The sequence below is a fragment of the Mustela erminea genome, chromosome 6 (genome assembly GCF_009829155.1).
Source record: "Mustela erminea isolate mMusErm1 chromosome 6, mMusErm1.Pri, whole genome shotgun sequence".
In the NCBI taxonomy this organism is placed as follows: domain Eukaryota; kingdom Metazoa; phylum Chordata; class Mammalia; order Carnivora; family Mustelidae; genus Mustela; species Mustela erminea.
Genome location: NC_045619.1, coordinates 140,193,224 through 140,208,073, shown reverse-complemented (window position 1 = coordinate 140,208,073; position 14,850 = coordinate 140,193,224). Strand labels below are relative to the sequence as shown.

Below are 14,850 nucleotides of genomic sequence, written 5' to 3'. Positions count from 1 at the left end.
GCACGGGCGTGATGCATTTCCCAGAGAAGGACGAGCCACACTTGGACACGGAGCTCACAACCTAACTGAAGGGCAAGTGCCTCTGCGGGTCCTGGGGTTCTTGGTGCTTTGGCAACGGCCCGATCTGCTCGCCCACTGGGCCTTGCCTGTGTCCGGTATAGTATAAACAAGCAGCGGCCGGGAAGTTTCCCCAAATCCGCATGTTGACAAGCGCTACCTCACAGACAGAAGCAGCACAGGACGTTTCAGGGCGGGAGGGATGACGGGGTGGACCACGCCGCACGGGGAGGAGGTTAAGACTATCAGCTGAATTGTACCTAAGCCCTCGCCTGTTCTTGAGAAACAGGCCTCGGAAAGGCGAACTCCCCTGAGAGGTTTCCGTTGAGTTTCGTGTATGGGCTCGACCAGCCCTGGAGGAGACACAGCCTTCCCTGACCTCAGAGCTCCCCGTCAGGGGTCGGCTCAGCAGCCTCCCTGAATTCCTCGTTAACACAGAGAGCCACAGTTTTTGATCCTTTCAAGGAGCAGATGCTACTCGTTTCAGCGGAGACCTCAAGGTTAGTGGGCGTGGCCCCAGGTGTTGGTCCACACGGGCATGACTGCCGGGTTTCCTACAGAACTCAACCCCGCGGTGGCTGCATTTTTCAAGGACATGGGAACTTAAAGTCTGTTACCCTGATTCCCTGGGAATTGCTTTGTGCTACAGAACGACAAGTGGGACTCCTCAAGGACATGGTAATTAAAGCATGAACTGGATAGACCTTCTTTCTTGCCTGGAGCCGATGCCTCAGTCCTGCTCAGGACGGACAGACAGGAGGCGGCTAGGGAGCTTGCTGTCCCGGTGGGGATGTCCGGCGGCTCAGTCGGCACAGCATTGAGGAGCTGTTGCTTTTCACTCTGCTCTAGGGCAAATATTTAGTACGCTGCAGAATGTCAGGGCTCGGGGCACCTGGGTGGCTCAGTGGGTTAAAGCCAGTGCCTTCGGCTCGGGTCATGATCCCAGGGTCCCGGGATCAAGCCCCACATCGGGCTCTCTGCTCAGCAGGGAGCCTGCTTTCTCCTCTCTCTCGGCCTGCCTCTCTGCCTACTTGTGATCTCTGTCTGTCAAATAAATAAATAAATAAATAAAAAAGAATGTCAGGGCTCAGAGGGGGCTTGAAGACCCTCTCTATGGATCTGCTCGCCAGCATAGACGGTGCATACGTGGTCTCAGAGTTACCGCATGCTGGACGCTGTCCAAGGCACTTTACAGCCGTGGACTTCTCTCATCTCTCCAGCCGGCTACGGAAGTAGGCTATTACCAATATTACTGATAATTAGCATCACTATTATTTTATGTTATTGTAATTAAAATATAACCAAATATATAAGTATATAATAAATAATTAAGAGTATAGTATAACTATATAGTTATAATTATATAGTCATATATAATATATATTACAATTATAATAATATAATTATAATTATATAGTATAGTATAATTAACACAATTATAAATGAAATCATTTATTAATTAATTATTAGGTTACTCGTTACCGTCTCCATGTTACAGACTATTGGAGTCAGGCACACGGCTCTGACCTGCCCAGAGTTGCACAGCCGGCTGATGGCAAAGCTAGCGTTTGGATCCGGCAGCCTGATGGGATTGGGAGCTCATGACCCCCCCTGCATGTCCTCCCTCTGTGTCTCGGCTGCACCCTGTTCCTGCGGCCCCCGGAGCCTCTGGCCTCCTGCTGCCCGCGTCTAGTATCTGACCCGTGTGGCGGGAAGGCTAGGGCTGCCATCTTGGTGGGAGGGATGAGAGGGTGCACGGAGAGGTGGTGAGGGCTGGAATTAGGCAGGGAGGATGGGGGTGTCTTTCGCTGAAACAGGAGATAGAGGAGGACGAGCAGGCCCAGGGGGACAGTTCTGTGTGTGTCGAGTTGGAGAAGACTGTGAGCTCCCCGTGGGGCCTGTGCGGCTTCAAAGTCCGGCAAGTCATGTTTACTGAGCACCTACTATATCCTGGCTATTTTATAGGCAGGCTGTCTTGCAAGCCGTAGACCCACCCAGGACGGGGATGTGACTTTCCCATTTCATTTTATTCAGGATTTTAGTTTTTAAAGGAATCTCTACACCCAACGTGGGGCTTGAACTTACAGCCCCAAGATCAAAAGTCGCTCACTCCGTGACCGAGTCAGCCAGGTGCCCGTGTTATTTCCATTTTATACCCACAGCAACTGAGGTCCATGGAGTTTTAAAGGACCAACCTGCCATCAACTCTTACCCAGACCGTCGAAGACCCTGATCGTGTTTTTTCCTTGCCTAAGACCATCCTGTAGTATCCTGTTCCTTGCGGGATGCGGTCCAAAGCCCTGTACTTGGCAAGGCTCTGTGTCATAGCCCATGCCCAGCCTCAGAAATCTCCCCCGCCCCTGCCTGCCCGCACTCTCCAGTCGGCTGGAAGTCCACGCAGCTCTCAGAGCTCACTGAGGCCTTGGTCTTTGGCTTCGCTCGTGCTGGGCTTACAGCTCAGTTCCCATCTTCCTGACTCCTGCTTCTCCTGCAGGCTCCCTCCATGGTTTTCTCTTGGAAGCTTTCTGTACCCTACTGTCTGGTTTTGTGGCATTCCTCTGTACTCCCAGACACCCTGCTGTTTCTTTGCCCGGTGTGTCAGTCAGATGCCCACCCCTTGCTCGTGCCTGCAGAGAACGGCACCACCCATGCTTGTGAAGGGAGATAGAGTCACACAAGTCCGAGCGAGTCTTTGAATTCAAGCCCGTAGACTCCCGAAGTCATGAGCCTCGTCTACTCTCCCAAGATGCTTTGCAGTCAGGAAGAATGCCAAGCCGGCGAATGAGCCGTGGAAGATTATTCCAGTAAGGGGGAGGTGCCCGTAGGGGCCGAGCTGGGAAACCACAGGCGAGGAAGTGGTGTTTGCAGGACAGAACTGCTGACCGGATGCATGAGGCTGCGGTGTCCCGTGAGCAGAGGACGTGGAGATGGACGGACAGACGGGTGGTCCCAGGTGGAAAGGATCTTGGACGCCAGGCAGAGGAAATGGGCCGCGTCCCTGAGGCAGCCGGAAAGGATTCGGGCTCTTTGGTCAGGGTCAAGGCATCATCGTGAACCTTACTTTCGGGGCCTTAATCTGGGGATGGATGAAAGAAGCCTTAAAACGAGACCTGAAGGCTTGCCCAAGGCGCGCATGGAACGCAGTGACGCCTGTCGTCAGCTTGCTTCCTTTGCCCGGGGAGGGAGCAGAGGCCCAGCTCGGTCACGCGAGTTTCTGCCTCAACACGTCCGGGTCCTCATCTGTGGAATGGGAGTGATCCCCGCGCCTGTCTGGCAGGGCTGCTGGGAGGGTGCCCAGGACGGCGGGTGCAGAGTCTGCGGCCCGGCCCAGCCCGGTCACACGCAGCCATCGCCGGCTCAGGCCAGAGACCCCGGGAGTGAGAAAGGGAAACCTGCCCGGCTGCCGCGTGAAAGGCGGTGACAATCAGTGAAAGCCCCGAAGTGAACTCTCCAGCACAACGAGCAAGGCGAGCTGACACGCTTACCCTTTGTGGTCTCCGTGCTACCCAGGGTGTCAGCAGGATGTCTGAGGAAGCTGCCTTTCATTTGACAAAGGGTTTTTTGGTTTTGTGTTTTTTTTTTTTTTTTTTTTGCTTTTTTTCCTTTTCCTTTTTCTTTCTTTCTTTCTTTTTAACAGTTGTTTGTTTTGCTTTCCACTTAAAATGAGGACGTTTTCTCTTTACAAAGGTCCTTTTATTCTAAATCAGGCTCTGAAGAGAGGTGTCGCTACCGCAGGGGCCGGAAGCAAGACACCACAGGGCTGCTCAGCTGGGTTCAGGGCCTGGCCCGGCCTCGTGGGCGGGGAAGCCGTGGTGGCCAGGACACCTGTCAGGTACGCGGCCTCCTGCAAAGTCAGCGCCCCCAAAACTCCCGGGAAACTCACCGGGCTCCCAGACGGGAAGAAGCTGACGTCACTTCGGTTCCGGGCCCCCACGCACACTGTGGGCAGTAATTCCTGTGCCCCGTACGTGGTATCGACACAGACCCACCTTTCTCTGAAGGAGATGGGCCAGTGGGCTCCACGGGGCTCCTTTCATTTTGAAATGGAAAAAAAAAGAAAAAGAAAAAGGGAAAGAAAAAAAAAAAAAACTACACAGTTGCTTTGCTTTTAAGTAGTGATGAGGGGCCCTTCCCTTCTTCCTTGGAGAGGCCCCTGCTTCCAGGGCTGGGGACCTGTTTGCACACAGTCGAGGTGCAGGGGTCGGCGGTGCGGTCTCTCCGTGTGGCTTTGCAAACATTTGGGGTCCGTGGGAGCCTCAGGCTGTTCTCCAAGGAATGTCCATGCTCCCTCCCGAAGTGTTTCCATTTTCTCCATCACGGAGTTTCTTGAGCAAGAGAGAGAGCTTCGGCAAACCCTCTGCAGTATGATTCGGATATTACTGTCATTCAGCGTCCGTGGTGTTTGATTTTAATAACTTTAGCAATTAATAATGACAACACAATGCTCCCAGTGCTCCCTTCTGTCCCAGATGTTGGGGTAAATGCGAGGCAGCTCAGGACCCGGCTCGCAAGATGAAGGAACGTCTCTGTGTTTTGTCCGCTCTTCCTTCACACTTAGATCTTAGCCTTACTGTGTGTGGTCATTATCTCTGCAAGATATTTCTCTCCTCCTCGGTGAGGAGTTCCCGACAGCCCAGGACCGGGCTTCCACATTCATCTCTGACCCTGTATCTGACACCTAGTAATTGCTCAACTAACAACTTGCCGATCGATATACAAAGGAATGAACTCGTAACCAGGAGTCCTGCCACAGACGAGACTGTCCTCAGCCACCCTACCGCTTCCCTCTTCCACCTGTCTGTCCCCTGTCCCTTAGTGGCAATGTTTGCTAAACTCTGAGAAACTCCACAGCAGAGAAAACTCCCACCATCACGCCTCGGGGACACGGGGACATATACTTGATCCTCACCTTTGTTTTTTTTTTTTTTTTTTTTTTTTTTTACTGCTGAGAGTACCAAAAGCAGCAAAGCTTCTAAAGAAGGTGTCTATTTCAGGCCCAAACAGAAAAGAGTGGGTGATGCTGTGGGCAGAGATTCCTGAACCTGACGGGGTTGACTCATGCCTGAAGGTGCTCAGAATTTCCTCTGTTTTGTGGGCGGCTGGGGCAGACTGGGCTCCACCGAAGCGCTTTCTTTGAAGCCGAGTCAAAACCGAGTCGAGCTGCTCTCGGGGGTGCGGGGGGCGGGGGGTGGTGGTGGTGGAAAGAACATGGGAGAGGAGCAACAGGAGTCAGAGTTTAAGACCCCAAGGAAGCGAGGAGACTGGAGAGGTCAGTTCGGTCCCTTGACTAGAGGCAGGGGCGGGCATGTGGCCCGAGGGTTTGCGTGATGGGAACCCGGACCGGGGACAGCACTGCAGGAGCGGTGAGCCGTAGCTCGGAGACACTTCCTTTGACTGTTCACAGAGTGAGAATCAACGTCTTTCTCCATGCGGCCCATGGATTTATGCCCTTAGCAGCAGTTTAGAAGAGTGAAGAATGCAGTCTCCCACCCCAGCTCTGCCTGATTGCGCTACGCTGCGCAGCGTACTTAGCCTCTGCGAGCCCCAGTGTGCCCGCTGTAAAATGGGGGTGACAAGGAGGCCTTCCTGACGGTGAGTGCTACCTGAACGGACTCCCTGCATTCCCATAGTCCCTGAAGGAGTGTGTGCCGGCCATGGCTCTCCGCTCCTGTTAGGGTTCCTGCTGAAAGGTTCTGGGAACTAGGCCGAAACAAATCAGCCTGCAGGAGGCAGCAGGCATGGGGACGTGGCTTCCAGGCCGGCTTGCCTTTCTTGGCCCTCCGTTCCCAGGTCCCAGCTGACGGTTTCGCTCACCTGCTCCTGTTTCTCCCCTCACCCTGCGGCCTCCCCCTCCAGGCAGCCGGGCTTACTGGGGCGATTCTCCCTGATCTTCAGGGGAAAGGAACCAGCTGCCTCTTCAGAGCTTCCTTTTTATTCCTTAGAAACCTGCTGCTCTTGCTTCTACTTGTGGGATAATCACTCAACAGCTCCTGGTCTCCAGCCACCAGCCTGCTTTCTCACGGCATATGGCAAGAGGCCGGTGGGGAACTTGCGGAGAAAACAACCCCAAAAAGCTCATCTGACCATTCAGCCTCCTGCCTTCCACCCTGGGGCAGGCCTGCTTCGAGGCACAGAGCTCTGACCCGCACGTGCCTCCTCCCCTCTCCCTTCCTGGTGAGGTCATCACCCTCACTTGTGTGCCTCAGAGTTTTCTCCTGCCTGAAATCATCCTGTTTGCAGGATATCTGGCACCGAGTTGAGTTGTTGATCAAAAGCCCCAAGGGTTGCGTGCGTGAGGGCACTGGGATGGGTTGTCGGGAGGGAAGCTTCTAGAATCTAGCCTCATGGTACGCGGTTAGCTGCAGCCAGGTCGGGGCAAAATATGGATGTAGGGAAGTGAGACCCGGACTTTCTGACCATTATCGGGGATCATATGGTCCTGCTGATGCGGGGCCAGTGATTCATCGTGCGAAGGAAATCAACCAAACACCGCTGGCATGTGTAGACGCCTAGCAGACGAATGTGAGGGGAGGACTCAGGTGCTTTTTGTCTGAGCAAAGGTATATTTTCATCAGAGAACCACCAGCACCTTGAGTCTCATTTTGCTCAACACGTACACAGAAGCTTCGGTTAATACATGAAATAGGGGCCTTTTACTTCCCTGTGCTCGTCAACTCCTCAGTGTTCAAGTCCATTACAGAACCTGATCCATGTATACAGCTTAGCAAAATCATTAGAAAATACTGTCCTCCACCCCATGTCCTGAGAGTCACAAGCACAATTTCAGAGTCATTATGTCTTAGGGCCATGTTCTCTGAGAAGACTTTCCAGACTCTCCAGAAGCAGATTACCCACACCCTTTGGATCGCGATGGCACGTGTTGACCTCGCCATGTACTACTCTGGAATATTTGATCTTGTATCTTTCCCAAATCAGTTTTCCCATTTTAGTTGCAAGTTCTACGCTGGTAGATACAATGTGTATTTCTTCTCTTACATGGTAGCCTTGCTACTCAAAATGGGGTCTTTGCACCAACAGCATGGGCCTCATATGGGAGCCTGTTTGAAACCAGAATCTCAATCCTCACCCCAGAGATCCTGAATCAGAATCTACATGACCATATTCCATGGTGATTTGTAAATATATTAAATTTTGGGAAGTACTGCATTAAGTCCCCTAATCTTAGTGAATAGAAATGAAATAATGGAATCAGACAACCACGAGAATCATCATTTTGTGGATTTCAATCCTAAATGGGTCTTAAATCATTTAAGGAACTTAGGAAAAAAATATTGTGTCCAGTTCTCATCTCCAGAGAGTCTACCCTAACTGGTCTTAACTGGTCTTGGGTGGGCTTGGATATCCTTTGTTAAAGCACTCCAGATGCACACTGGGAACCTCTGCTCTAAATACATTTCCTGGTGAGACTTGGGTTCTCTTACCGGTGGATGCAAATCTGGGAGGAACCGTAGAACAAGTCAAATAGCCAAAAACTATCTGAGTAATCTTAGGGGGGAAAATACCTAAAATACCTAGAGATGACTACATTATCGTTTGCCCCTAAACGGGTGACTTACTTGAAACCCTGGTGGGGGTTCAGCGATGGGCACTGACTCATTAGCAGATACTCTTGGCTCTCCTTGGCCATCTTCTAGAAGGAACTGCTCAGCAGACCTTTCACCCCCACAAGCAGCTTGAGGGCAAGGGCCACACACTCTTTCATCTTGGTGATCCTAACCCACCAGTGGACAGCTGCTTGTGTACTACCGAGACTCCATGTAAAGATGTGCAGGGACATTGGACTGGAATTTAAGAGACCTGGATGCTAATCCCGGATCTCTGTTTTCCCTGGTTGCCTAGTGTTTTTGTTTTGTCGTTGGCACCCATCTCTTGCTGTCCTCTCTGCATACAACCATGCCTCTTAAGTTGCCTTTGCCAAGTCAGCTACAGCTTTCTTTCCAGGGAGGGTAACTTTCTGTGTCTCACTCTCTCTGTTTATGACAACCAGTGTAGAGACGGTGAATATCAGTTCAGGATCTTGCCAGGTGACCGTGGTTTACAGGGAGGCTACAACCCAGAGAATTATACTCCAGGTTTTGTGTGTATGCGTACATTTTTCTAAGGAGACAGAGCTCATCAAGTTTTCTCAAGGACTCACCACTCAAAAAAAATTACGAACCAAAAAAGCCAGATGGATTCTTGCTACCACAATGTTCTCCCTGTTGAGATGTTCAGGCTCTATATGGAGGAGTGACAAATGAGTTGATCTTTATGCAATGAGCTTCTCTGGGCTTTCTCCCTCCCTTGATGCTACCTGGGGCATTGGCTGACTCTACCAAAGAAGAAATTCCTGAAGAAACATTAGGAAGCCAAGAGAAGAAGAAGGTCCTTAGCTGTCCTTAAGCTTTCCTCACATGATACCTGCCCCGAGGAAGAGCTGGACAAGAGACAAAGATCTCAGGAAGTTTAGAGTCTCCCAGGAGATTCTGAGGGCCCCTGGGTAGGCCATGGACTGATGTCAGGGTGGCACACATGGTCAGCCTGAAAAGAAACTGTCACAGATTCTAAATCCAAAGGGATCAGAGGCTCTCACTTCAGCCTCCTGCCTGGTTTGGGAAATCTCTCCACCTTATGTGATAACCTCTGATTGGAGCTTCGCTCAGCCACTTTCAGAGAAAGAGAGCCCTTTGTGGAGAGGAAAGGAGCAGAGGAATTTTTACTCCAAATGTTTGGCCAACTGGAAATTTGCCCAACACAAATAAAGCTATCGTTCAAGTTGTACCCTTTCAGAGACTTCCCCTTGCCCATGGCTTTTCTGTTTCTCACCACTGTCCAGAGTTTGGGGCAGGGCGCAGGCAGTGGACTGGATTGTGCTTTCTCTCCTAGAGCCGAAAACCTGTACTTGTTTGTGATCTTGGCTTTGCAAAATGTGAAAATCACATATCCTTAATTTCATTTTCTAGGAGGGGAGGTAAGATATATGGGAGGGAGGCAGAGGGGAACCGGCACGGAAGGTTGGAAAGAGACCAGAAGGCCACCCTGTCCCTCTTCCTTGCACCCCTCGATGGCCCCAGAAGTGGCCAGACAGCTCTACTGGAACATTTTCAGGGACAGAGGGCTTGTAACTTTTGAAGCAGTCCATTGAATGAGGACCTATCCTTTTCTCACAGGAAATGGCCAAGGATAAAGAGAGGAGAAACAGATTCCCACTCGTGTAGGACCGCTCCTGTGAGGAACAAGGAAATGGTTTGAAGGCGAAGATTCCCCGAGGAAGCAAACAAGCAGCAGATGCATCACCAGCCCTCAGTGGTGTTTTGGTCTTGACGCTTTCAACTGCGGCATGTACGGAAGCAGTGGGTCATGGCTAAGCGCTGTGGCGCAGCTTTCAAGAGTTGGAAATAACCTGCTGTGACATGCCAGGCTTCGGTACTCTGCCACTTAAATGTCTCTTTAGCCCAGACCTTGTGTGTATCTCTTCAGTCTGGAAACTTTTTCGTCTGAAAATACCCTCACTTGAAAATGCCTTTTAAGCAGAGCTTATTTTAGTTCCTTTTCAGAATTTTTGACAGCACAACAAGAGTCTCAAAACCTTCTCTTTCATGCTTCTCATTTTATAGGGAGCAACTGAGGCCCAGGGAGGGAGGGGCAGTTTGTCAAAAGTCATGCTGTTCACATGTCTGGTCTTCTATCCTCCAACAATGCTTGTTAGGATGGGCCTTGGCTCACTTTCAAGGTTCGATTTTCTCCCAATTCTTCTCTCCACTGACCTGAGGTGATAGACCCCACTTTCTAAAGGAAAGTTTCGAAGTTTTTTTTTTTTTTTGAAGTTTCTCCTGACCCCTGGCAAGGAGGGAAACAAGGAAATTCACTTGAACAGCTCCCATGTTGTGGAATAGCCTGACTCAGGGGTGACTCTAGCTGTTACAGCAACAACTTCCACCAGACCTAACAGAGAAGTATCCAGAATCCTCAAGACTTAGCCAAAGAAATTTAAGAATACTTCTCTTTGAGATGAGCGGGTCCAAGTGTTGGAGTTCTAGGAATCCACAAGGGTTCTTTACTAGCCCCTCTAACTGACCATGGGTGAAGTCACTTTTTTGCGTGCCTTGCTTGGGTCAAATCTAAAATGGAGCGTATGTACAGGTGACGTACAGCACTGCCTATGTAAGACATGCTGTTTTAAGAAAGTAGCAACTGGGGTGCGCCTGGGTGGCTCAGCGGGTTAAAGCCTCTGCCTTCGGCTCAGGTCATGATCTCAGGGTCCTGGGATCGAGTCCCGCATCGGGTTCTCTGCTCCGCGGGGAGCCTGCTTCCTCCTCTCTCTCTCTCTCTGCCTGCCTCTCTGCCTACTTGTGATCTCTCTGTGTCAAATGAATAAATAAAATCTTAAAAAAAAAAAAAGCTTTAAAAAAAAAAAAGAAAGTAGCAACTGGGGTGCGCCTGGGTGGCTCAGAGGGTTAAAGCCTCTGCCTTCGGCTCAGGTCATGATCCCAGGGTCTTGGGATAGAGCCCCACATCGGGCTCTCTGCTCGGCGGGGAGCCTGCTTCCTCCTCTCTCTCTGCCTGTCTCTCTGCCTACTTGTGATTTCTGTCTGTCAAATAAATAAAATAAAATCTTAAAAAAAAAAAAAAAGAAAGAAAGTGGCAACTGATCTGTAAGACATTCCCTAAGGTTACCAAAGCCCTGTCTCTCCAAAGTGTGTCTTGAACATGAGCAGAGTCAACCATGGTAACAACACTTTGGGATCTGAAGAAATGGAATGTTTAGATGTGGAGAGTGAAGCATTTTGGGTTTTAATGACAAACTTGAAGAGGGGAAATCCCAGTGTGGGCAGCAGTCTTTACAAGAAGGGATAATTAGACAAAAATATCATCTTAATGGGTTTCCACACTTTGGGTTTTTTTTTTTTTTAATTTAGGGGATGAAGATTTGATCACAGAATTCCTAGAATGAAAGAAAGATGATAAAAGCACAGATAAACTTTCAGAATTTCCACAATTCTGAGAAAGGTGCCTTCGCTAACGTGCCATGTTGGTAACATCAGGAGAATTCTCTTTTTAACCACATCCCAGGACCCAGTAATACAGAGACTAAAAACACCGAAGTTGACTAATACATCCTCTGCAACCCATCACAATTTTAACTGGCGGCTTTGGAAATTTTCAGAATGAAAATCTGCCTTATGAATCAGCTAGAAATTGCATCTGTTGACAGTCTGTTTGATTTCGTTAGAGACCTCTCCCCCCTGAGGAATAAAAAGTCTTGTTTATTTTAAGACTGGGTTCCTCCTCTTGGAGGAAAAGGTCTGAGATGAGGTTCTTTCTTATCCTGGGGTGGTTCCTAAACTGTATGTTAATCCAAGAAACTCAACCCATTTCACTCTTTGGCCACCAAGTCTTCATTAGCCTCTTGACAGGACTATTTTAGGGGCCTCGCAACTTGTCTCCCTGCACCCGGTCTCCCTCCGCTCTATGCAAGGGTCATCTCCACAGACGTGTCTGCAATGAATGGGAACATCGTAAGTCAGGGAGCCCCGGGTTGGAACGCCAACTCTGTCCCTGTCTGTGTGACTTCTGAGTTTTGGGTTCTTCACCCAGTGAGGTTGTGATATGCACACTGCGAAGTGGTTATGAGGATGAAAATGAGACTTAACATGTCGAGCACAAGGAAGGCGCTCTGTAAATGGTCATGGTCATTTTTATTGTCTAGTAGTCATTGGATCGTCCATTTGACCCTATCCTATATTTTCATACTCGATCCCCAATGTCCCCACATGCTCATCCAGTCTTGGGGGCCACAACAAACCTCCTGCTGTTCCCTCATCTTCTGATGTGTCTTTGGTCATAGGGCCTTTCTATCTGGAATGTCCACTTGGGCAACGTTACTGGTCTCTCAGGGCTCTCTTTGCACGCTACTGTCATGCAGCTTCTCTGTTTGTCCTGCTCACAGAGATTCCGTCACATTCTAATCCACAGTACTGCCCTGGTCCCCATGCCTTTCCTTCCCTTGCTAGGTTATAAGTCTCTCAAGGATTGAGACTATGTCTCGTTCATTTCTGTATTTCCTACGGTGTTGAGATGGGGACTGAGAGGTACTGAATAGACTTTTGGAGACCTGAGTGAATGGAAGATTTCTCATAATACTCCCACTTGCCCCACGGCCACCAAGACCATTCATATCTGCAGATAAGTCACCAGTGGCTAGCAATAACACAGGTTTACTGGAAATGTGTTTCCCAGATATGTTGTAAAGGCTTTTCTGTTCTAGCTTGGACTGTCCTCCCACTTTGCAAAGATCATAATGAAACAGAAGTCATCTCCTAAACCTTCCAGAAATCATGCCGCCTTCAACTCCACAATAAAGAAATTCCTACCCCTGGGTCAGCTCACAGCTCAACATAACCTAGCTACTTCACCAAGTAAGCAAAAAGAAGTGAAGCCACACGCTTCACTTCTTAACACACCTTTCTATGGCTGGTTAGCATTATTATTCATCTAGAAATTAAGGCTATGAAATTGTAGACTTTGATATCTTATCTGTCCTTTTGGGTAAGCAAGGGAAGAAGTTATTAGAAAATTCACACTCAATTAGGGAAGGTGGTTTGAGGTAGAAGTTAGTGGTTTCTGATTTGTTAAAAAAAAAAATCTTTGACAAAACCCATTTGAAAGGATGAATGAAATCCAAAATTTGCATATGTGTGTGTGTGTATATACACATATGGATACATGCATACGTACACATAAAGTCATAAGAAAAAGTAGAGTTCTTAAAGTGAGTACACTTATGCTTTCTAAAATTTCTATAACGTTGCACATGTAAGGAAAATCCTCGATATTATTTCCTGAAGCAGTTAAAAATAACATATACATCCTCGAAGCCAAACTTAAAATTACCCCGATATTTCCTATATTGGGGTACTGAGATTACTGACATCTCAGGACATTACCTTGGTCTTAGAGAGATTCCTAGTAGATTTTTCTTGTTATCTTACACCTGGTTGGTGCCGTGAAAAACTAAATCCATTGGAAAATAAGAGGAAATTTCTTGAGGAACTTGCTCACTAGTAGCCCCGTTCACATTCCGTTATCATGCCACTCCATTCACCCAGAGATAACAAAGACTGAGTGGCAGGAGATCCCCAGTTTCAAGCTCTGTTTATAGATCGGGGCTGACGGAAGCCTAACATGGGGTCCTGGGGGGGGAGTCATGGACAAGGCGTAGACCCCAAGATTCAACCCCTTTGTTTGCATTTTCTACGTAAGCAACTCCCCACTCCTGATTCTGTGGCTGGGAAGAGGTAACATCCATTAGCCTTACCCAGATTCTGAAGGCACCCCGTGACCTCTTACCTGTCATGTGGCCAGATACTGTGATGAAGGTAGAGATTCCCCACATCAGCAAGCTTGGCTCCATCGTCCTGGCATGTGGGATCAGCCGCCTTCTTGAGGGCAGAGGAGAGAAGGTGTTTCTTGGCAGAAGGTCAAGTTTCCTGTCAGCCTCTGACTCGCACCCTGCCGGGAGGATGGGAGATGAAAGGACCTCAGTGGGTCCGGACCGTCACCCTCGCTGCGGTCTCTCTAGTCTCTAGGACAGTCTGGAGTCGCTCTCATTAGGCTGCTTTGTTCAGTCGGGACATTGTGCCTGGCCCTCTCTAGTCTCAAATATAGGAAGTGGTTTTAACCAGGTTTTTTTTCAAGTTCAATTGCTGGGAGGTGTGGGCTGGGGGGGTGTGTGTGTGAGGAGGATTGGACTTGACGTATGAATTCTGTTTTCAGCTTCACCCAGAGAAGGGAAGGGAGATCCCCCCGCCGCCGAGAGAGGGTGAGCGAGCGTTTCTTGGCAGTGGTCTCCTTTCGCATTTCATAAATCGACCTCACCGTGAAAGCGAGGTCCTCCCCCAGACTTGCGGCTCCCTGGGGAGTCAGCAGGTCCCACACGAGATGGGTGCGAACCATGGCGGGGTCTTCAATATTGAGGGAATTGAAAAGGAAACAGACTGACCCATACTCGGAATGCATGAATTGTCTCTCGACATCTATATTAAGTCGTGGCTCTAATCATTTCACCACGATGTCCAGGTTTTTGAATGTGAGGTGTCATTTTACAAGGTATTTTGCCTCCAGATTTGTCTTTCTCTTAAAGGGTCATACGAGAAGTTGGCTTTTGGGGAACCCGGGTGGATCAGTCGGTTAAGTATCCGCGTTCAGCTCAGGTCATGGTCAGGGTCCTAGGCTGGAATCCCACATCGGGGCTCCCTACTCAGTAGGCAGTCTGCTTCTCCGTCTCCCCCTGCCCCTGCTTTCTCTCTTTCTTTCTCTCTCTCTCTGATAAATAAAGGAAATCTTTAAAACGTGGGCTTTGGTTTTAAACTTTGGACTCCCCCCCCCCCCCCGCCCAAAATTAAATCTTTCTTCCTTGTTGAATTATCAGAGTTACCTTCTGCATTTCATGAAATGGTTGACTGTGTTCTGCTGTCCAGAAATTCATGTCCATTAACAATCATCTAGTTATCATAAAATACAGTTTTTTAAGTATTCAAAAGCAAGCAAAGGGAAGACCGTCTGAGCAAACCAAAGTACTTCACGGTACCAATATGTACTATCTCCACCTCTGACATTCTTTCAGAAAAGCAAGTAGCTCTGAACACAGCCTTGGAATTCTGCAAACGAACTGTGGGTCATTTCCTAGCTGAGTGCCAGAGTTTGCAGAGAAAAACAGTCAACTGCTCTCTTTCTGGGATACTTATCAAAGTGTGACGAGATTATTTTTTTAAGATTCCAGAGCGGGCTTAT

The 14,850-nt window shown here is 49.1% G+C and overlaps 1 protein-coding gene across 4 annotated transcripts in view; it reads right to left on the bottom strand.

Moving 5' to 3' along the window:
- The window catches only part of IL2RA (interleukin 2 receptor subunit alpha), a 46,748-nt gene extending 33,029 nt beyond the window's left edge, over positions 1–13,719 (bottom strand). For all 4 annotated transcript variants that reach the window (XM_032349822.1, XM_032349823.1, XM_032349824.1 and 1 more), the window contains exon 1: positions 13,408–13,719. In XM_032349822.1, the coding sequence (XP_032205713.1) occupies positions 13,408–13,471 (64 nt within the window). In that variant the 5' untranslated portion in view covers positions 13,472–13,719. The remainder of the gene's footprint in view (positions 1–13,407) is intronic.
- Between the last annotated feature and the right edge of the window lie 1,131 nt (positions 13,720–14,850).